Source organism: Grampus griseus, assembly GCF_964374135.1.
Source record: "Grampus griseus genome assembly, chromosome: 20".
Lineage (NCBI taxonomy): Eukaryota > Metazoa > Chordata > Mammalia > Artiodactyla > Delphinidae > Grampus > Grampus griseus.
Genome location: NC_139014.1, coordinates 11,609,937 through 11,631,463, shown reverse-complemented (window position 1 = coordinate 11,631,463; position 21,527 = coordinate 11,609,937). Strand labels below are relative to the sequence as shown.

At 61.2% G+C, this 21,527-nt stretch overlaps 1 protein-coding gene across 2 annotated transcripts in view; it reads right to left on the bottom strand.

Moving 5' to 3' along the window:
* Positions 1-21,037, bottom strand: part of BAHCC1 (BAH domain and coiled-coil containing 1) — a 54,503-nt gene extending 33,466 nt beyond the window's left edge. For both annotated transcript variants that reach the window (XM_082679038.1, XM_082679039.1), the window contains exons 1-2: positions 20,812-21,037; positions 1,352-1,527 (exon numbers count right to left, since the gene is read on the bottom strand). In XM_082679038.1, the coding sequence (XP_082535164.1) occupies positions 1,352-1,527; positions 20,812-20,993 (358 nt within the window). In that variant the 5' untranslated portion in view covers positions 20,994-21,037. The remainder of the gene's footprint in view (positions 1-1,351; positions 1,528-20,811) is intronic.
* Positions 21,038-21,527: the final 490 nt, after the last annotated feature.

Here is a 21,527-nt window from a genome sequence, read left to right as displayed (position 1 = left end):
CAGGAGTGTGCCTGACAGCCACAGAAGGCGGAAGGGCTGGAAAGAGCAGGGGAGCGAGGGGTGCCACGAGCCTGTGGGGTCCACCCATGGCCGGCCCAGGAAGCCCCGAACCAGGGCCTGGCACTGTTGCACCAGGTCTCCCCCGGGGAGGCTGCTAAGAGGCAGGGGTGGGAAGCAGGCAGCAGAGGTGTCTCGGCCAGGGAGCCTGCTCTGCCCACCTGGGTCCTCAGGGCCAGCCCGGCCTCCCCTCCACCGGGGAGGAGAACTGCTCCTTATCGCCTGCCCAACATGTGTGCTCCACACGGCGCTTAAAGCCCAGATTATTTTAACAACTGTCCCTCACTCGTCACCTGTCCTGTTTGGAAAACAGCCCCTTTCTTGTTGCACAAAGAGAAGTTTCTCTCGCTCTCCAGCAGCACTGGGCGCTAATCTCCCCGCCTGGAACGCGGGTGGCAGCGGGCGCGGTGTGTGGGTCCACGTGCTCTGCAAACACAACGCCCGCTGCTCAGCAGTCATTGAGTTACGGCGGTGCCGGTGCCAGGAGCGGAGAGCCCTCTGTGCCCGCTGCCAACTGCAATTACCTCTCCGTGTGCCAGCCGCTGTCGGGTTTAACCCTTCCCACGCTGTGGTGGCCAAGCCAATACCAGGAAGCTCGGGTGGGGGACACTGGGGCCCAGGGCCTCTGCCCACGTCACAGTGCCCAGGGGCTGAGCGGACAGTGGGGAGCTGGGCGGTGCGGAGCTCTGTCCCTCCGTGGGCAAGCCAAGGGGACCCCCAGGGTCCTAGAAGGGTCTGCAGGGGCCCTTCTCCAGCTACGAGGCCTGAGACACATGAGGCACCTACTGTGTGTGTGAGGCTGCAAGCGAGGGGGAGGAAGGGGCCGGGAGGGGCTCTGTTCTCGGCCAGGCCCCCAGGGTGGCAGCTGGAGTCTGCTGACAGCTCTCTCCTCCCCACCCCTCCCTCCCAGCTGACACATCTGGAGCCCATGCCTCCCCGAGTCTAGGAGGTGGGCGCAGCCCTGCCCGGCCAGCCCAGCTGTGTTCCACATTTCCTCGGCTCCCCAGAGCCTTCCTGGCCCCACCCCCTTCTTCCCTCTCTGACCATCTCTGGTGCACATCTGGCCAGGATCACTGACTGGCGAGACTGGCCCCCTGTTTCCAACCAATTACCACCTCCCCCGTGGGGGCTTCCTCAACAGGGAGGCAGCCCCTCGCCAGAGTGCTTGGCATGGTCTGCCAGCTGGCTCTTGCCAGCCACAGCGGGGGAGCCCTTTGCCTCACCACTGGCCCTGGGCACCACAGTCAGTGGCTCCAGCCGCGCGGTGCGGCTGGGAGCCCCGGCCCCGACTTACCTTCGTGGGAGTGGGAGAACCAGATCTGGGAGGTGGTGGGGTGGGAGCCACGGTAGGCCTGATCCGAGGGGGAGGGGTTGGGGCCACTGGGATGCGTGGAGGCCGCTGAGCCCAGACTGCTGGTGAGGAAACTGCCCATGAAAGAGGAGGCCGGAGAGTTCCCCATCAGGCGGCTGCTGGCTGTGGACACAGGGGGCAAGAGTGAGTCTGGGCAGGGACAGCGCTAAGGAGCCCTTCTCCAGGGCTGACTATCAGGTCCCAAGCTCCCTGGGCTTCTGTCTTCAAACAGCCAAGAAGCCAAGGTGGGAGAAGCTGCCCGCTCAGGCCCCTGAGGCCCTGACACCCTCTCGTTACTGCAAAACCCCCAAGAATGGCACTTTTGCCGAATGACCCACCTTCACCCCCACCCCCATCAGCCAGGTGCCACGTACTGTGGGCCCCAGGGCCTGTAGGAAACAGGTGGCCCTGTGGGCGGGCCTTCGACTCGGAGGCTCTGACTCTGACTCTCGCAGGCCAAGGCCTCTTAGCTGCCGGCAGACCTGCTAGAGTAGATATCTCCTGGATAGGTCCAGGAGCAGCAGGTGCACGGCAGTCTCTGCCCACCCCCTGGGTGGCACTGGGAGGGCCGGCCTTTCCCCCAGGCAGCATCTTCAACCTTCTCCCCAGGTCCAGTTAACCACCTCATCAGACTGGGGTGCCCTCTCCCAGGTGACCAAGAAAAGGAGCCAAGACAGAGGAAGAGAGACATGCAAGAGGAGCCCGAGGATGGAAGTGTCAGCATCTGCTTTAACGCCCCCAGGGTTTCTCAGGGTCAGGCCCTGACCGGCGGCAGCGGGATGCAGGCAGTCACTTATGGTCCAGGACACTCCTGGAGTTTCCCCTGGCAGCCAGCCTCCGTAGCCTGCCCACCTGCACCCTCCGACACTGTATACCCTATCTGCCCAAGCCCAGTGGCCAAGGCCAGGATGATCAAGCCTCCTCAGGTTACCGTGGCGACCAGTGGATCGCATAGGAAGGATGTACACAGAGTACTCCGCGCAGAGCAGCACCCGGTGCCTGGTGGGTGGTCTGGGCTGCACTGCTCAGCCCCCACCCCAGCAGGGCCCCCGGCACCTTGTCTCCTCTACTCCATGGGCAGAGAGCCTAGCTTGGGACCATCCCAGGGGACAGGGAACTGGAACCTGGGGGCCCACCATCCCATTAGGCTGAGTGTAGGGGCCTGGCGGGGTTTGCAAGGGTTTTGGGGGCCCCAGAAGGCTGCAGGCCCGGCCCAAGGTGAGTCAGGGCAGCTGTTTCCCTGCCCGGGAGGCAGGGGGAATTTGTGAATTTGTGATGCCTCATCCAGCCTGGCTTGGCCCTGGGAGCTTCCCAGACACCGGGTGACTCAGCAGAGAGGCAGCACGGCCCTGAAGCGGGGGAGAGGGAGGGGCTGCCCCGCCGGGACCCTGGCAGCTCCCCTCCCCTTCCCTCCACTCCCGTGCGGGAATGGGACATGTGGACGAGAGAGGCCTCTCCTGGCCACGGGCCTCAGAGGAAGAGTCTGTGAGAACTGCCGGGCACCAAGGTGTGAACTGACCTCTGTGGTGGGTATCAGGCCAAAGGGAGACCGTGCGAGGACCCAGGGGCAGGGGGCGAAGGTGCCCAGGAGCCAGGGACTTCCCAGACCGCAAGGCTGGGACTTCCATGGGCCCCAGCCAGACCACAGGCATGTCCAGCCAGGGGAGGGGACTCTGGGCTGGGAAGGGAAGTGCTGGACTCCCAGGCGGGCGGGTAGAGCCTGCAGGAGATGGAGGGCGGCCCCTGCTGTGCTCCAGGGACCCTGGAGGCAGAGGGCCATGCCTGTGGGATGACTGAGGCCTCTTCCTGCCTCGCCCGGGCCCACCCCATGTCCCCCAGGCCTTCCCACCCCCGCACCCTCCCAGGGAAGTCCCTCCGCCCTGCCCTTCCCGGGGACAGTGGGAAGCAACTGAGTCCAGGAGTCGGTCTGGATAAAGGATTTCTCCAGGAGCTTGGCCTGAGAACCTTGAGTTCTCCCACACCACGGTGGGTGGGGGCAGTGGGCAGGCCCCAGGCTGGGTGGAAGAAGCGGCCTGGCGTCCCATAGGGCCCTTCCGGTTTGAGGATCCAGGAAAACCGAGGCTCAGAGGCTCAGAGGGTCTCCCACACCTGGGGGCCCTGCACGGGCAGCAGGCCACCTCTGCAGACCCACCACCCACACCCCCAAGGACCACCCACCTGGGGCAGGGGCAGGTAGGAAGCAGGCCTGAGGCTCAGAGGGGTGTCTGACCTGACTGGTCCCCTAAGCTGGAATTGGGGTGGGGGTGGGGGAGGCATGGGACTTCATGCCCTCCTCCCCCGGGAGACCGATCCTGGCCCTGGGTGGGGACTCTCAAGGGTGCCTGTTTTGACACCATCCCAGAAGGGGGTCCCACTGCATGGGAGATTTGTGGGGGGTGCTGCAGCTCAGCCGGCCCCAGTCCCGGCTCCACGGGGCAGGGGACAAACCAGTAACAGGCAGAGTTTCCTGCTGTGTGCCTACCTTGCCCCATGCCAGCCAGTCTCCCAACTTGGGGCACCCTCTTGGGGCCCTTCCTGAGTCCATAATGAAGGAATCTCTGTCCCAGAGTGTGGTAAGTGAGCAAATGGGACAGCGCTCCAGCCCTGCCCTCTGGCCTCGGTTCTGGGCTCTCCAGGGCCCCCCTTTGCTCCGAGCCTTCTGGGCTGCCCCTGCCGCTCCACCTCTCCCAGCCTCGTGGGCAGCTTGCAGCCCCCTGTGTCCTGCCTCAGTCTGGGCCATTTATCTGGGGTGTCTTTTCCTTCCTTTTTCCTTTCATGTTGAAAACGGAAGAGGCTTGTCACATGAATATTATGTCTTTATATCTTCACTGTAAGACGTTCCAGTGATAGACACAGCAAGGAAGGAAACAGAGGTCACGGGAGACCCCACTGCCCTGGGGCAGAGCCACACACGTGTCCCAGGGACCACCTTCTGGGCACTCACCCACTCGCCCTGGTGGGAGACCTGTGCAGGTACCCAGGTGGCCTCTCCTCTGAAAACCCCAGCCCATGGCAGCAGGTCCTGCCAAGGGCTCTCATACTCTCTGACCAGCAGGCCAGCCCTGGGGGATGCACGCTGGGCAGGTGCAAAGACAGCTCCCTGATGGGGCCCCCAGCCTGGGCCCGCACGATGGGGCTCCATGAGCCTTGCTCGGAAGGGGTCCGTTTCTCCCCCGCCATCCTGGGCTAGAAGTTTGGAAGCAGACAAAGTCCTACAGGCTTTGCTGGGCGGGCACTGCCATGGTGGGTGTGGGGGAGGGGACTGCTGGTACCCAGAGTCCCCCCATCCCCCCCAGCTGGCCCCTGACCCTCAGACAGAGCGTGCGGGCTCCTGTGTCACTTCCACCTCCAAGGAGTTTGGCCATGGCACCGTGCCCAGCCAGCAGAGGCGTGGGCAGACCTGGCTGCCACCTCCCCAGCCCCCGCCCGCCGACCAGCAGCCAGGCCCAGACAGAGCCTGAGCAGAGGCGGCCTGGGCCCTGGCCAGGGCTGGAGCTGCACGGCCAAGTCTGGCCGGGAACTGGGCTGGAGGCTTCTTTCCTCTTGGCAAGGTCCTTACCCACGGAGTGCTGTGGTTAGCAACCTGGGAGGGGACAGTGGGAGCCCCAAGCAGCAGGGAGGGCCAAAGGGGCTTTCAGCTCAGAGCCCCCGGGCTGGGAGCTCCGAGCCTGGCACCATCTGCACTAGCCCTTCTCTCGGCAAGGGCTTTATGAACCTTGTATCAATTCAGGTCTTCGCAATCCCAGGTGGTGGTCCCACCACGGGGCTGACAAAGGAATGGGCATCATCAGTGCTGGCCCCACGGCCCCAAGTGCCCGGGCTGGGGTTTGGATGAGGCTTGTCCACTCCAAGGCTGCCCTGGCCCCTCCAGTGAGCATGGTCACGGTGGCCAGTGCCCTGCATCCTCTGCAGGCTCTCATCACAGCGATCTGGCCAAGGTTAGCATCGTCTTGGGACAGGGACCCGAATGCGGTGTGAGGTGTCAGGCTGTGTGAGGCAGGCCGTTCTGTACTACGCACCAGCCCCCAGCTGGCCATCCCCACTGCCCGGCTGGCCCAATCCAGGGTTTGCGGCCCCAGACACAGGGCTCCAGCCCCAACTCCAGCGCTGCCTCAGCTCTGCCTAGGACACCACGGAGGCCTGGCCCGGGTGCCGGGCTGGCTGAGAAAACCACTCCGGAAGCCAGAATGCCCAGGAGGGCTGGTCGACACCCCCCACCCACTGCCATGGCCCAGTTCCTCAGGCCAGGCCCCACCCCCAGAGGCCCAACCTTTCCCACGCTCCAAGGCCCAGACAACCTGGACCAGGAGACAGGCCGTACCTGGACCCTGGCTGTGTGGCTACTTCCCTCCCAGCTGCCCCAGCTGGACGGAGCTGGGCGGGAATGCCCTGACCACTAAGCCCAGCCTTTGCTCACAGGGCCTCTATGTGCTGGCCGTGGTAGAGGTGACCGCACATGCCCAGGCAAAACCAGGGGAGGGGCCTTCCTCTGTCAACCTGTGCCAGGCCCACCTGCTGCAGCCGAGACGGTCAACAGATGCTGGGCGGGCCCGAGGGGTGCTGAGGGCATTCCTGGAGCCCACGTGCTACCCCAGGGAGCCTCCAGTCCAGGGAGGGGCTGACCGGCAGCAAAGCCCCAGAGCGCGAGGGGCTGGCACACCAGAGGCCAGGTCCGGAGCCCTGGACAGCCAGGTGCGCACCGCGCCTGCTCACCCCCTCTCCCTCCAGCCTCCACCTTCATGCCAGGCTGACAGAGGGACAGAGAAGGGCCTCGGAGAGCTGGGGAGAGCGAGCGGGAGCGCAGAGCTACAGCAGAACGAGCATTTGTTTTGACTTAAGTGAGCTACCTTTTCTGGAAACGGTGAAACGGGTTGTAAAAAACAAAAAGGGCCTCGTTGCGACGGCTGGCGGCCGCTGCTGAGAAGCAAGCCCCTTCCCAGGCTCTCCTGATGCTTCTGGAGGCCCAGCTGACAGGCTGCTGGCACCGGGCTCCCCAGCTCTGCGTCTGGCGGCTGCACCCTCCGCCCGAAACAGCTCCCGCCCTCCTGCTCACACCTGCTCAGGCTCCCCACGGCCTCCAGCCCCCTGCAGAGCCTGCCTGGGCGTGGGGACACCCAGCTCCCCTGAGGCCATCCCTGGGTCTCCCTCAGGACACCAGGGGCGGCCTGCCTAGGAGGCCAAAGTGCCCCTCCAGTGCTGGGCCAGGCTCCAGAGGGAGCGGACTGGAGAAGAGGAGGCAGGAAGGATAACAGCCCACTGTGTGGACTCGGCCCACATTCCTCTCATTCCAGGAGAGGGAAGGGGAGGGAGGATGTCCACCCTGGGTGTCCGCGTGGACGGGGGTGGAGAAGCTTCAGTCCAGCCTGCTCGAAGGCAGGTGGGTGTCCATCTGTCTGACCACCCAGGAGCAGAATGGGGGGAGGGGGACAGGGATGGGGATACCAGGCCCTGGTGGGAGGGGCCGCTTTGGACTGTCCCACAGGAAACCCAAAGTGGCCACAGCAGGGGCCACAGAGGCTGCACCACACCACCGGTCACCAGACCCACTCTAGGTGTACACGAGTTTGCAAGCTCAATTCCTGATGCCACCAGGGACACTCCCTGCTGGGCTGGAACCCACCAGTGGCCCAGGCATGAGATAATGTGTGTGCCTGGGTGTGTGTCTGTGTACAGGGGCACAGAGGCAGCGATGGGACTATGTGTGGGCACTCAGGGTGTGTCTGGGTGTGTGTGCATGGCTGAGTGTGCATGTGGGCAATGGCCGTGCACACAGGCACAGATGTGCATGCAGGTCTGGGGCAGAGGCTCCGAGGGTGCACTCGACGTGGGTGTGCACACCTGGCTCCAAGTGTGCGCAAGGTGGTGACTTGTTCTTGTGTGAGGGAGTCACACACGGGTTGGGCCGGCCCTGAGGGATGCTGCTTCCCAGGGTCACACTGCCACCAAACCGGTCTCCTTCCTGGCCCAGACTCTGAAAAAGGCTCCTGGCCTTTAATTCTGCCTGATGCCTGTGGTGGCAGGCGAGAAACAACAGGACACCCCCCTCCTTCTCCACCCTGGGGGGCACATCCAGCTTACTCACGGTGGAAGGGGAACTCTAGTCTCAAGCCTGTACCGAGCGGCAGCACCAAGACCCCCGACCCCCTCCTGCCTGGGAGTCGGCCCCCTCCCCAGCCCAGCTGCTCAGCCCCCAGCCACCCGGACCTGAAAGCGGGTCCAGCGGTTGTGTGGATTCTGGGGGCAGTTGGCAGGTCACGTGGCTGGGGCCATCTCCCCACAGACAGCCTGATTCCTCTGTGGTGGAGAAGCAGCTCAGAAGCCCCCTCCGATCTGGGACCCGCTCCGGGCAGGCCCAGCCTCACCAGGCAGGCTCTCCAGGACACAGAAATTATCGGGATCTGCGGCAGTCCCCTCCAGCCACAAACCGGTGGCCTCCAGATGTCGGCCTGTCTGACCCCCCTCACTCACTTGGTCTCACCGGACATGGAGCCTTCCCTGCTTCAAGCCACCCGCTGCTGCCACAGTCCCAGAATCCCTGAGGATGCCACCCAATGACCCCAGCTGCCATCCACAGCCCCGAGAAGACAGGGGGACAAGAAGAGGAGGCCGAGACAGGCACGGGGAGGAAGGAAGGACAGAAGAGAAGGAGGAGGCTGGAGGCAGAGAGAGACAGCTGCAGCCGTGGGAGAGGGGGTGCTGGTGGGGGAGGGGCGTGGGGGCGGCAGCAGTGGGGGCAGAACGCGAGCCTCCGCCAGCCCGGCCGTGGGACGCAGGGGCAGCCCCGGTGAGGGGTGCCCGCCCAGAAACATGAGTGCGTCACAGGGGAAGCCCCTCTCTGCTGGTCCAGGAGAACCTTCTAGAAGACCCGGTTGGCCCAAAGGCCGTGTCTCACAGGCCATAATAGGAAAACTCTGTGGTTGCTGAGCCACCAGGCCCACAAATATAGAGGCAACGATGACAGGGGACGGGCCCAACCACCAACAGCCCAGAACTAATAAAAGAAAAGGAAAACCGGATATAAGTCTGGTTCTTATTAAAAGGGTAAATTTAGTCTTTTGGCTAGGCGGGGAGCGCGGGGTGGCCAACACTCCCCACCAGGGCCGCCTCGGACTCTGGCCGAGAGTGACTCAGAGGGCTGCCCCCCACCCCCTCCTATTCTTCACACCTTCTGGGGTCTCCGCCTCCCTTCCCTCTCACACCCTCCCTGGCGAATGACCAGCACTCCCCCTCCAGGACGCCCCTGAAGGCCAGCAAACAGGCGGGGGGCGGGGGGGCGCAGGGAGGTGACCAGGGCTGGTCGGCGCCACCCCCTCCAAACCCCGCCAGCTGGAGGAGCGTCTCCAGCCAAGGCAAGGCTTCCCTTCACACCATCCTGAACTAAGCCAGCTGCAGGGAGACAAACGCCCTAGTGGTTGCAGTCCAGTGCAGACGGCAGGGTGCACACTCACGCCCTAGCCCCACCGGTCCCCTCAGAGGGAGAGCCCATCTGGACAGGGTCGGAGGGGCCCACCCCGCTCTCCTGCATCCCATCCCCTGGACCCAGGCACCCAGCACCTCGAGCTGGCCTGAACACGCCTCTTTCTCAGCTGTGGGCAGGCAGGGGAAGAGGGCACCCAACACTCCCAGTTCATTCCCAGCAGATGGGGGGGTACCCTGTGCTTCTCCCGGCAGAGCCTTCCAGGGAGCCCACATTCTGGAATTTCTGACAGGTCACCCTCTGCACCCCATCCCTGCCTTCTGAGGCTCTCAGCAGACCTGCCCTCCCAACCCGACTCTAACGTCTGTGACCAGAAGCAGGGAAAGGTCTGGCACCGCGGCTGCCCACGGCTCCTGGTGGGAGGAGCATTTGGGGGGCAGCCCGCTGGGGAGCAGGGATCCCCCACAGTGTGCTCCTGGGGGCAGCGCTACACTCCCATAAGAAGGGAGATGGGGTGGGGGCAGGACGCACCCAGGGCTCTGTATCCTTGTAGTTTCTTCTAACAGCGCCGCTTTGACAAACACCCCACTTCCTTCGAAGAACGGAGAGAACGTATTTTAATTTCTAAAGACGGTGAGTATAAGTAGGGAGAAAACCTCAATTCTCTGACGTAAAACTCCGGTGTTTCTGGGAACTCTTGAAGTGAACAGGGCAAGAAGAGCTGTTTCTGGGGTGAAGTGCACCCCACTGGTCTGGGGGTCCCAAATGGGGATGGAGTGCCAGCCAGCCCAGGGGAGCCAGCGGGGAACCAGCCTCGGGGCGGCCCAGCAAGAGCTCCCAACGGAGGGAAGACCCCTGCCCCGTGCAGCTCACCCACAGCCTGGGGCACCCAGCCCTGTGCTCCCCCAGCCCCACCCCATGCCAGGGGCGGGGGGCTCAGGCAGAGAACCAGCCTTGGACCTCCAGCCCAGAAGCCTGTGCTCCTGGGTGGCTCCCGATGTGACCACAGAGCAAGCACGTGGCCTTGCTGAGCCTCCACCTGGACCCCACCTGCCTCAGGACCAGGGGGCAGCAGGGGACTCAGCCCTGAGCCTGAGGACTGACCCCTCGCCCGATTCACATGCTGGGCTCCGACCAAGTGTCGTGTGTAGAAAAGGCTCTGCTGCCAGACCAGGGGAGGGGGCTCTGGGCTGGGCTGCCCGGGTGGAATGAGGTCTCCAAAGGGTGCCCCCCACACAGTCTAGAGACCTCAAGATGCACCATGCCCTCCGGCCACCTGGTCCAGCGGCCCTCGGGAGCCAGGGCCTGGTGGGGCTGCCCTGAACCTCCATCGGCTCCAGGCAGTCCAGGAGGAGTGCCCAGGTAAGCCCGGGGCACTTGCTGACCTCAATAGAGCAGGCAGCTGGCGTGGGAACATCGGAAGAAAGTGCTGTCCAGACCGGACAGCACAAACGTCCTTGTCACCCAAGCCACAGACTGGGCCCTGAGCCCCGTCCAGAGAATGGAGTTCTAACCCAGCTCACTCGTTACACAAACAGTTACTGAGTGGCTGCAGCGTGCAGGGTCACTCACCCTCACCCTGGAATCCCAGGAAGTCGCGGGCTGCCCGGGCACCCTGGCTTCCAACAATGGCCCTCGGACCTCTTGGTGACCCACAACCTTGCGCAGCTGCTTGGGGCCGTCTCACTGGCCTGTGTCTTGGAGCAGATGTTTGACAGGTGGAAAGATGACGCTGCTCGTGTGCACCTTCCCAACTTTTCTTGATTTTATCTGTATTCACACTCGTTAAGGGCTTTTTAAGAGTTCGCCTAAAGATGCATTGCGATTTAATTTAGATTTAATTTTAATATTAATTTAAAACAAATTGAAAGCTTATTTTTAGGAGACCCAAAGGGATGCAAAATGTCTCAAAAAGGGGACTGGCTTCAGGCAAACTGCCCTCAGGTGACCTGCTGGCCAGGCCTGTGGGAGGCCAGCTGGACAGGGCAGCTGCCTCACCAGGCAAACAGGCAAGTCCTGGGGGGCCACAGGTCCGGCTCCTTCCCCGGCATCCTGTGTAGGGTGAGAAAGGCTGTGCACACAGGCCAGGCACAGAGGGATCTGCTGGCACCCTTCTGCACGGTGCTGCTGAGGCCAGGAGGCGGGCGGGAGCCCCGGTCCTGCCCTCCCCACGTCCATGTCCATGTCCATGTCCTGAATCCCCACCTGCCGGCCGCCAGGACCCTATAGGGAGTGATGGGAAGAGGCATCAAGGGCCTGTGCCCCACTGAGTACAAAGTGCAGGCGTGTGAGCGCTGCCTGGGGGAGAGAAGCGACCAGGATCTGGAGACTCAGGGCTTGTGGGGAAGAGCCGCCACGAGATGTGCAGGCAGGGGTGTGCCACTAACTGGCACCAGCCCCGGGCAGCCACGCACCCCTCCCAGACCGGGCACTGGGGCCCAAACCAGGAGCGGCTCCGAAGCCTCCTGGTGTGTAAATGCTGGAAAGCAGAGTGGTGCGGCGAGCGGGCCCCACCTGGCAACTCAACGCTCCAGTGCCTGCAGCCCCTCGCTGCCATGCCTGACTGCCCGGGATGGAGATGGAGCAGACGGCGAGGGGCCACAGCCCTGCTCCCTCATCTCTCCTGTGCCCTCATTTCCCTTTTGTTGGTTGTCCACCCCCCCCAGCCCCTGCCTATGCAGCCACCCACACAGCCACCACAGAAGGGAGAGGAGGGGAGCGGGCAGCTCTCCCCCAGCGTCTGTCCCCCCTCGCCCACCAGGCCCTAAGGCCCAGGTGAAGCCGCTGGCTTCTGTCCTCCAATCTATCGTAGGTGCCCCACCACACATGTTGACGGTTAGGGAGTCACCTGCAGGGGCCAGTCAGGGGACAGGCAGAAAGTGGTCCCACCCGGTGCCCAGCTCCTGCACCACCAGGTCCCTCCCTTACTGCAGGGGGAGGGGGTAGCGGTGTCTCCGCAGGGACAGTCCCATCCTGAGCCTTGTTCTATCTCCACTGGTCCCCCTCTCCACTGCACAACCTCACACGTGCGCCCAGAGGCCAGCCCGCATGCCACAAGGATGACGCTGGGCTGCACTGCCCAGTGGACCTCTCACTGCCACCCCCTCACCCCGTCACTGGGTGTGACACTAAGAAGGAGGGGATTGTCCTCTCTGCCAATCTTTTTAGCTCTGACACCTCTTTTAAATGGAGTGCACACAGTCTGGGAGCCTCTGCGGACGAAAGAAGATGCTTCTGGAAGGTAAGGAGATGCTGACCTGGCCCCTGGGAGGTGGCCACACAGGCTGGAGATACTGCCCACGTGAATGTCCCCATGTATGTGTGGTCGGGTGTCGGGCGGGCATCTTGGTTTTTAGTGAAGAGACCAGGGCCAATTCAGAATCCGGTGTCTCCTGCCCTTCTCTTCCTCGTGAGGTTCTCCCAGAGGGTTATCGTCTCGATTTTCCAGTGTGGGGTCAAAATTGCAGGAGAAAAAAAACGAACAGGGCTCTTTTCATGTCCACAGGCACGTGTGTGCCTTACCCAAGTGTGGACAGGCACGCACACCCCGTCTCGGCCCCAGCCATCCTGCACGGGAGGGAGGCCAGCAACGGCCAGGCCCAGCTCTGGGGGAACCAAGGGATGGAGGGCACAGACACCCAGACTCAGGACGCTGGGGTCCCACGGGGAAGATGGCCCCGCGTGGAGAAGGGCGGGGGTGCTGCAAGGCCTGGGGGGACAGACTACCAAGGGCGGTCAGGGCCGGAGGTCACGGACCATGCGGGTGGAGCCTGGGCACTGGTGGCTGTAGGCGCTGCCCAGGTGGGGAGACTCCAGGAGAGACAGGGGAAGGGGAGCAGAGGAGGTACCTGGGGCAGCAAAGAGGGGAGTACAGGTGGCCAGAGCCTGTGGGTGGCTTGGCACATGTGCTGAGTGTTGGGAACCTTCGGGGACAGTGATATGACAAGGGTGGTAGGTGGGAGCTGACCTACGGTGTAGGGGGCTTGGGTAAGGGAGGCCCCAAGGGAAGGAGAAGCAGGGCTGAAGGCTCAGACAGGCTTGGGGCTGACCTGCAGGTAGAGGCAGAGCAGGGAAGCTGACCGGCACCTCCTGGAGGAATTGGACGTGGGGATAGCTTCATTCGAAGCAGAAGCCTGGGGCGGGTGCTGGGAAAGGACCAGCTCCAGTTCGGCAGAAGCCAGTGACACAGTGGAGAAGGGGGCTGAAGCGGGGGTGGGCAGCTCACCAGCACCAAGCTCTGCACATCAGGCCCTCAGTCTGCCACCGAGCGTCACTGGGGACCTGCAGGCTCCATCCCCGGCAGGTGGCCAGGAGCTGAAGGATGGAGCAGGTGGCGGGAACTGGAGACAGATCAGAAAGCACATTCCGACTGCGGGGCGGGCTGGCTCTCCCAGGGGCCAACCGGGATGTGACTCCTTGAAGGCCAGTTGTGAGTGTCCGTGAGCGAGTGTCTGCATGAGTGTGAGCAGGTGTGGGTGTAAGGACATGCCTGGGGGTGTGAGCACACGTGAGCAGGTGTGACGTGTGTCCATTCACTGTGGGCTCATGTGAGCTCAGCCAGTTAATGCCCTGGAGGGCCTGTGGGGACGTTGGGGTCTGCAGGGTAGGTCTGTGCCTCTGCCCCCAAAGGGGACACGGGCTGAGCCAGGCAGCAATGCCTGTGCTGAGACGGAGCCTGCCACAGGGTGCTGTGAGATGCTCGTGAGATGCTGGTGGACAGCGGCCTGGGAGCGCAGCCCCTTCCTTACACCCCCACCGCGTCCCCACCCTGGGTTCCGCCCCTTGGTTGTTCCCAAACTGCCTTCTTTTCACCCCCATCCAGCTGTGCTCCCAGCATGCCTGCCTTGATGGTGGGGGGCCCTGCCTGGTCTGGCTCTGTGATGATGGGGCCATGGTGCCCTCCCCAGAGTTGCCTTCAGAAGGAAGTCCCAGGGAAGAAAGGCTCTGGCTTCCCTGAAGGAGGAGCAAAGGGATCCAGCCAAGACTGCCTCTTCCCAAGAAGATGGCAGAGCGTGGTTTAGTTAGTAAACCGCCACTAAAATGTGGCTGATGGGTCTGTCTTACTTGGCGAGGCTCCCCAAGAAGACACCACCCCAGGCCACCCTTGGGGACCCCAGCCTACTGCTCAGAGGCCTCTCTCAGCAGCACACCTATCCTCTGCCCCTTCCCTGCATTTCTGGTAATTTCTAGAGGAAACCAAGTTCCTATACTTAGATGAAGCAGGGCTGCTTGAACTTTCCTTCCGGTTCCAGGCACACAGTGGGTCCCCCCTTCCCCAGCCTCAAAAGTCTTTGGATCTAAAAACACTGGACTCTTTGTTGGGGGCCCTGGGGGAGGGGAGAGGGGGCAGGGAACCCAACCCACCTGTTCATTCCCTCCTCCCCCTCCCCCACCGTAGGTCAGAAAGAAAAAAAAAAGCTTCCTGGCTGATCCAATCTGGAACCTAATCGTCTGGACAGCTGCAGCAGCCCTCAGATGCCAGCCCGGCTGGCTCCCAGCTTGGGCACTGGATGCCTCTCCGCCAGGCCCGCAGCCTACTGCAAACCCACACCAATCCCATAAGCGGGGAGGGGGCAACTCCCACCCGGCGCCCCCCTACCTCCTCTAAGCCCACACCCAGTTCCCACCGACCGGTCCCCGTCCTCCAGTGGCAGCTGCTGGCAGGGCCACAGGAGGCAGTAATATTATATATTACAACAAACAGGGGCGGCCCACTGACAAATAGGCCTGCATGATCTAAATGGTATATTATCCCATAAAAACGTCATCGGGCAGGGCGTCAAAGCCGAGACGGAGCAGCAGTCTTGGAGTGCGGGCTGCAAAACCCGAACCTTCCTTGGCGTGGCCCGGGGCTTTGGGGACATGTTCTAGACAGTGCATGCTGGTTGTAATTTTGTTGTTTGCTTTTAATCTGGAGTCTTTGGTGGGAGAAAGGAGGTCCCAGAGGTTAATGGGGACAGGGGAACCCCGGGGAGCCATCCCCTGGCGGGCAAGGCAGGAGGAAGCCCTGCAGTGCAAGTTACCTACTGCCAAACAGACAGGGCACATGCTGCACCCCAAAGCCCTGAGGTCGGCCTCAGCTCGAGAGCTGTGGCGCAAGTCCCAGCAAAGACCTCCAACGAGGGCCTTTCCCAAGGGGTGCCCACCTCTCCAGGAGGCTGTCGGGAGCGGCAGGAGTGAGAACTTTCTCTGGATGGGTGATGATGGGCTAGGCCTTCCTTCCAGAGGGGCTAGGACAGCACCCCCGTCCTGGGGGGATGGTTTCTGTTCATCAGAAGTCATCCAGGTGGATACTGGTCAATACGGCATTGATAGGGTTTACTGCCGCCTGTCAGTGGGAGGCTGGGGAGTGGGGCGCTGCCCCAAAGTCTGTGCAGGGTTTTCTCATGGGACTCTCTAGGCAGAGATGCCCTGATGCCACCCAGGTGGAGTCCCCACGTCCCTTCCAAGCTGACCCTTTGCCAGTGTGACCAGGGCCCCTCTGAGAAGGCCACGTGCAATGGGCTGGGATCAGGGCATATGGTGGGAATCCCCCTGGGACTCTGGCCACGCCAATCAAGGCAGCTGCCCTCTGCACAGGGTGCCCCTGGGGCAGAGGGGCAGCTCCCATCTTTTGGGGCCTATATTCAGATATTTATGGTAGGGAGGAAGCCAAGCAGGGCCCAGAGGCCTCTTTCAGGAGGAAGGGCAAGGGGTTACTGGAGGTGGCAACCAAGGCCCCCTTCCGCCCAGAAAGCACTCATTCCCAGTGGCACTGGCTGAACTCTATCTGAGCTTGGGAATTCCCAGCTCAGGGCCGGTCCCAGGCTCAGACCCTGGAGCTAGACCAGGAGCATTCTGGGAAGTGTAGTCCTTTGGGAGTTGGGAGGGCCTGCTGGGATTTCCAGGGGCGTCTCATCAAGAGCAAGCAAGAGGACAGAGCGAAGGAGGTTACCCTGACTGTAATCCCAAGGTGGAAGTTTGACATTCCTGGGAAATGGCTGAACTTAAGACATCTGCCCCCTGAAAAGATACCAGCCAACGCTGGATTCCAGCCTCAGATCATACCCGCAGTGGTCTCTCTGAGCAAGCCATCTGGAGCTCTTATTTTGGTGGGAAGACCTGGGAACTCCCCAGAGGGGAAAAAACCCTGCCTGAAGTGCCCCGACTTCTATCCTCCTCTGGCAGCTGCCCCCAGACAGCAGGAGAGACAAGGGTGCTACCTGCCGGGCTCCTGGCGAGGCTGTAGCGCATCCCGCACACTCTCGCACATTATTTATGCTCACAGCCCCCGCTGATGACATATGTAAGTTGACAGCGAACATCCTATCAACTTGCTGGAGTGTATCTTGATTGTTAAAACACACTCTTAAAGGTATACGATCATTTATCAAATTAAAATAGCGGCGCCTTGCCTGTCCTCTTTTCTGCCTTCCCTGACCACTCCCCTGCAGCCTCCCTCCTCTGGCCTCCTGGGCATCCTGCCCTTGCACCCAGGCCCTGCTCCTCGGGTTGGTGGGGAGACACTGCCCTGCTTCCAGGGACCCAGACTCAGCACCCCATCCCCACCCTACCCCAGGCCAGGGCAAGCCCACTAATCGCCAAGAAGTGACAAACGCCAGAAGCCCCACCAATTAAATCTAAACTCAAGCAAAGCTCAGTGGCCAGTAAATTATTATTTTTATTAGCTTGAACCAAGTTCCCGTAAGAGAGAAAGTCAACTTGCTCCCATGAATGGCTCTTGTATAATTTATTTAACTCTGTGCTCTTTGCCAAAGCCTGGAATATTTTTAGCTCGTTCTGTTGTTGGATTTGGCTTTTTTATGTGTGTTTCTGAGGGGTATTTTTAGCTCCCTCCATGTTATTCTAACAGCCTCCTGTGCGTTTTGTCCTGTCTGTGCGGGCTGTTGAACCCAGTCTCACAGCAGACGAGGGAGATTTCTAAGAATACACGGGAGTGTTTGGGGGTGATGAGGGATGGCACAAGGCTGCTCCCTGCCTTGCTGGCTAATTTGCCTTAGTGCTCACATGACCTGGATATTCCTATAGGAATATCCTTGTAGGAAAAATCAGACATGGGGGCAGTACAAGCCCCACTGAGAAAAAACCCACATTCCAAAAATGGCTTCACTGGGGTGGGCGAGGCGGCCACAGCCTGGCCGATCCACGAGGCCACTGGATTCCTGGCTCCGCAGGGCAGCCTTGGCTTTGATGTCTGCTTCTGTCACTTAACAGAGCAGGATGGGTAGAGTCTTCGGAAAGTAACTCTTTTCACACCTACTTAATGTTGGTAACTGTTGCAGAAACACTCCACCGTGTCACTGAGTTAATGAGGTATTTACGAAAATGTATTTTTTTTCCTTTACAAAAAAATATCCCATGAGGAGGGAGGGGGACCCTTTGATGGGGTCTTTTTACACCCGGAAATTATCTTTTTTTCCTCTGCATTTTTCTTTTCTTTTCTTTTCTTTTTTTTTTTTTGAGATTAGCAATCAGAAGCACTGTTAGCAGGAGAGAAGTTTGTGGTTCTCCCACCAGAAGGAACGTGCCGTCCTGTTTACTCCCAACAACCGCAGGCCCAGGGCACCTGGCTTCCAGGCCCGGCCATTTACACCCCAAAGAAGCCGGGAGAAGGGGCGGAGAGGAGAACCCACCCGCTGTCACATTGCTGAAACCAAGACTTGATCGGCTCCTCCGCCTTCCTCGGGTGGAGACCCGGTGATTCTCGAAGGTTCAGCCCTGAGGGGGACGTACAGAGAAGGATGGAGGGCAGGAGCTGACCGGCTAGAAGAGGGGGCGGGGACTGGGCTTCTCCCAGGCCGGGCTGCCTCCTACTAAACGCGCTCGGAGGAGAGGCGCGATCCCCAATCGCTCCAGGCAGTAGCGCTGATGAAAAATCTTGGGTTGGTGCGTTGTTGATTTTCCTTTTTTTTCCCCTAGATTTCACAGCTTTGCCTCCGGACCATCTGTATTAGAGACAAAATCTAACACTGCACTAAAAATAACGATTCCAAACATTCTAATTACACCTTTTGGTGACAAGGTTACTGGAACAGCACTTTACCATAAAACCCTTCAGCCCGATGGTAAAGCTATCGGCACTTTCAGTTTTAGAAAAACAATGGAAGGAGCCCTGGAGCCCAATATCCCATCGGGGTCCCTCAAGCTGACATTTTGAAAGCACTGGGTGGGGACGAGGAAGGGCAGCACTGGCGGAGGGCAGGGAGGGAGACCCTTGGCCAGGCCGTGTGTCTGTGCCAGGGACGAGCAATCCTCAGAAGCCAGGGACTCAATCTCCGGTGGCTGGATCTTACTCCCATGTTAGAGCCGGACAAATAGGAAGAAGCTCGGAGCAATTTTCCTTTCAGCAGGGTAGTCAGTGCAGGGAGGGGCGGGATGGGCTGCTGCAGCCGTGGCCTGCGGACCCGAGGCCATCCGCGAAAATGGAAGAAAGTCTGCCAAACTGGCCGTTTTGAAATACATACAAGAGATGCAAAAAATATTTGAACTTAATTATACCTTTTTCTTTTTAAACTAGATCATATACAGATACAGACCAAAGCAAAGTAGTCTGGGGTATAATTCCTTTTAAAAAAAATTGATGTAGCTATATTTTAAAACCAATACAAGATACTGGCTTTCAGCAATTTCAAAAGGCTTTCAGCGGCAGATGTTTCTAGCTGGACGCCCTGTAGGCCAGCCTTCCCGTCACAAATGGGTTGAACATCTCCAAGCACAATAGGTCTCTTTGGTCCCCCGGGAGGTGCAAACAGCCTCCAGGAGCAGGGGACACGTGGCCCTCCAGCTCCCCCCCCCAGGGTGCCCTGGGGACCTCCAGCGCCCCCTAGAGCACCCTGCATATGGGGGAGGTGGGTAGGGTCTGGGTCAAGGACACAGACCAAGCCAGCACCCATCCAATTTCTCCAAACCCTCCATGGCCTACGATCCAAGAACCACGTGGTCAAACTTGGAATGAACAAGACAATGGTTTGGGCCACCCAGACCACGTTCCCACCTGACTCGGTGGTGCGGGCATCTGGATATAAGAACAGAAAGGGGAAATGGCGGCTGACCAGGACCTGGGGAGGGCCGTGGGCTGTTGAATGGGGACGAGAGAGACAGCAGTGACCTGAACTGACGGGGAATCTGGTCTGGCCCTGCCCCACCCCATGGGGGGCACAGCCCCAGCCTGTCTGTGTACTACTGGGAGAGCCTTGGTGTCGGGGGCCCTTCTGGACCGGTTTCTGTACCCTCCAGGCTAGAGGGTATGGCATATGCGGGGGGTGTGTGTGTATGTGTGTGTGTGTGCAGCCAGAAGGGGCTAGGGAAACTGTAGCACTGTCCCTGCTGCCACCACAAGCCCCCAACCTCAACCCCCCAGTGTGGGCTGAGCTGGGCGGGCAGCATCTCTAATGCAGGGGCAGGAGAGACAACCACAGGAACAGCAAGGACAGATATTTAAAATCACCAATTGCCCAGGCAAGTACTTTTGCTTTTTTGAGTTATAAATCTATAAGAGAAAAAAGCAAGGGAAAGGAAGAAGGAAGAGCAAGGAAGAGAAAAAAAGCAGCCTTGCAGAAGGCTCGCACTGGAACAGGAAACGCGGGCGAAGGGCTGATTCCAGGAGAGTGCTGAGTCCAGCCCCTCTACTCCCAGCGTGCTCGAACTTTTCGTATCTCACGTTGTAAATGCTAAACGCCCATTAGTAATCAAGCAATTTCTCGTATTTTTTTTCTTTTTAGGTAATTTATGTTTTTCTTTCTGACTGCCCTCCCTTCTGACATTTTCCCTTTTAGCCTGACTCTGCCATCCGTTTTAATCCACACACTAATTGTAATCCCATTAAAGCAGATATAATTTTATTAGTATTCACAGTTCATCAAGCTAGCAATAACTGTTACTGCCAAATTAACAACAACAAAAAAAGCGGCAAACAACATTTCTGATGTTTAGAACAAACTGTAAACAAAAGCAAGCCAACCTTTCAGGGTGACCAGCGGGTCCCCACACGCGCAGCCCCTCCAGCTTCCTGCAAACTCAGCCGGCACTGGCCAGTAAACTCCAGGGTCTCAGGCGAGATCGCGGCCCCTTCGCCACCCTCTGCCCGGCCCTGCTTCTCTTCTGACCTGGCTCGACAGTAATATCAAAGCCACCCGAGACGGGGACTGCTCTGGAGGCCTGGGTCAGCTCTGCCAAGGAACAGCTCTCTCCGGGAGAGAACTGGAGAAGACCCGAGTGCAGGGCGGCCCCAGCTCTCTCCTCCTGGAGCAAATTTGCTGCGAACTCGCCTGCACCGAAATCCGTCGGCGGCCCCCGCGCCGCCCCCAGCCGAGCCGGCGCCGGCGCTGCGCTCCCCCAGGGCGCAGGCCGCGGGGCTGGGCCGCGATCTGGCCACGCTTTGTCCGGCTTTAGCAGGATACCAGAGGCACTTGTTAAAGCAAATGCATCCCCTGCAAACCCATTCTCGCCCTGACACTTCAAGGCTTTATATAGAAACAGGATTTGCTCGTCTTACACCAGCAGTCCCTATTAACGCTCACCCCGCGCACACACCGCCCTAATCCGAGAGGCCGCGGCACCCCCCCCCCCCACCTTCACAACGGCCGTTTTGTTCCCGCAGAATGTGCCTCGTTGTCCCAGCCCCGGAATGTTTTAAGGATGTGAATGCAGAATGCAGAATGCAGAAATGAGGTTTCCGCGGAATTTAGTTCTTTTGCAGGAAGGGGTGGGGGAGGGTGGCAGGAGGGGAAAGGCTTTATTTTTAGCCGGCTCCGAGGCTGCCCCTCCGAGACACTGGGGGACCCTGGGGAAGGCCGTTCTAAACCGCGATGATCCGGCTCGGGGCGCCCATAGGATGCGCGGGCCGCCACCGGTGCCGGTGCAGGGAAATGAAACCGAAGGCTTCTCCGCAAATGCTCCAAGGAGAGGAGGGGCAGGCTCCCGTACGACCCTCGACCGTGCCCACCTCGCGGCAGGGCCTCCTCTCCCGCGCCCACCCGGCCGGCACTGACCTGTGTGCGAAGCCATGGGCAGCGGCGACGGGAAGTACTTTCCGGGCTGGAAGTGCGCCGGGGGCTGCGCAGCGGGCCCGGCCGGGGCGAGGCGCGCGGCAGCGGCGGCGCTGCGGTGGCCCAGGCTCCCGCGGTCCGACAGCAGATGCGGCGGCGGTGCGAAGTCGCGGCCATCCATGCCGGGCCCCGGCCCCGGCCCCGGCCCGCCGCCGCCTCCCGGGAGCAGCGCGGCCGGGGCCCGGGGGCGGCTCGGCGCGCGGACGGCGCGCGGGAGGCGCGGAGGAGGCGGCGTCCGGGGTCACTGGCGGCGGCGGCGGTGGGGCCGGTCAGCACGCCGGCGGACTGGTCTCCTCGGCGGGCGGCCGCGTGCCGAGCCGGCGGCCGCCGTGCGGGTCCATAGTCTGCGGAGGCAAGCAGAGGAGACTTGGTGACTCTGGGGCTCGGCTCGCCCGGGGGTCTCCGCCCCGCCCGCCCCCCACCCCCCCACCCCGTCGGCCCGAGCCTCGCGGCCAGGCCCGGCGGCCGGGTCCGGAGAGCTCCGCGCGTCTCCCCGCTGCACGCGCGCGCGCTGGCCACCCGGGCCGCCCCGATCCCCGCGCGCACACGCACCGTCCCGGCCACGCTCCGCCCGGAGGAGCCTGAGGGAACCCGGCCGTACAGCTCGACGCTTCCCCTTCGCGGATCCCTGCGGCGAGGGCGCCTCGGCGAAAGG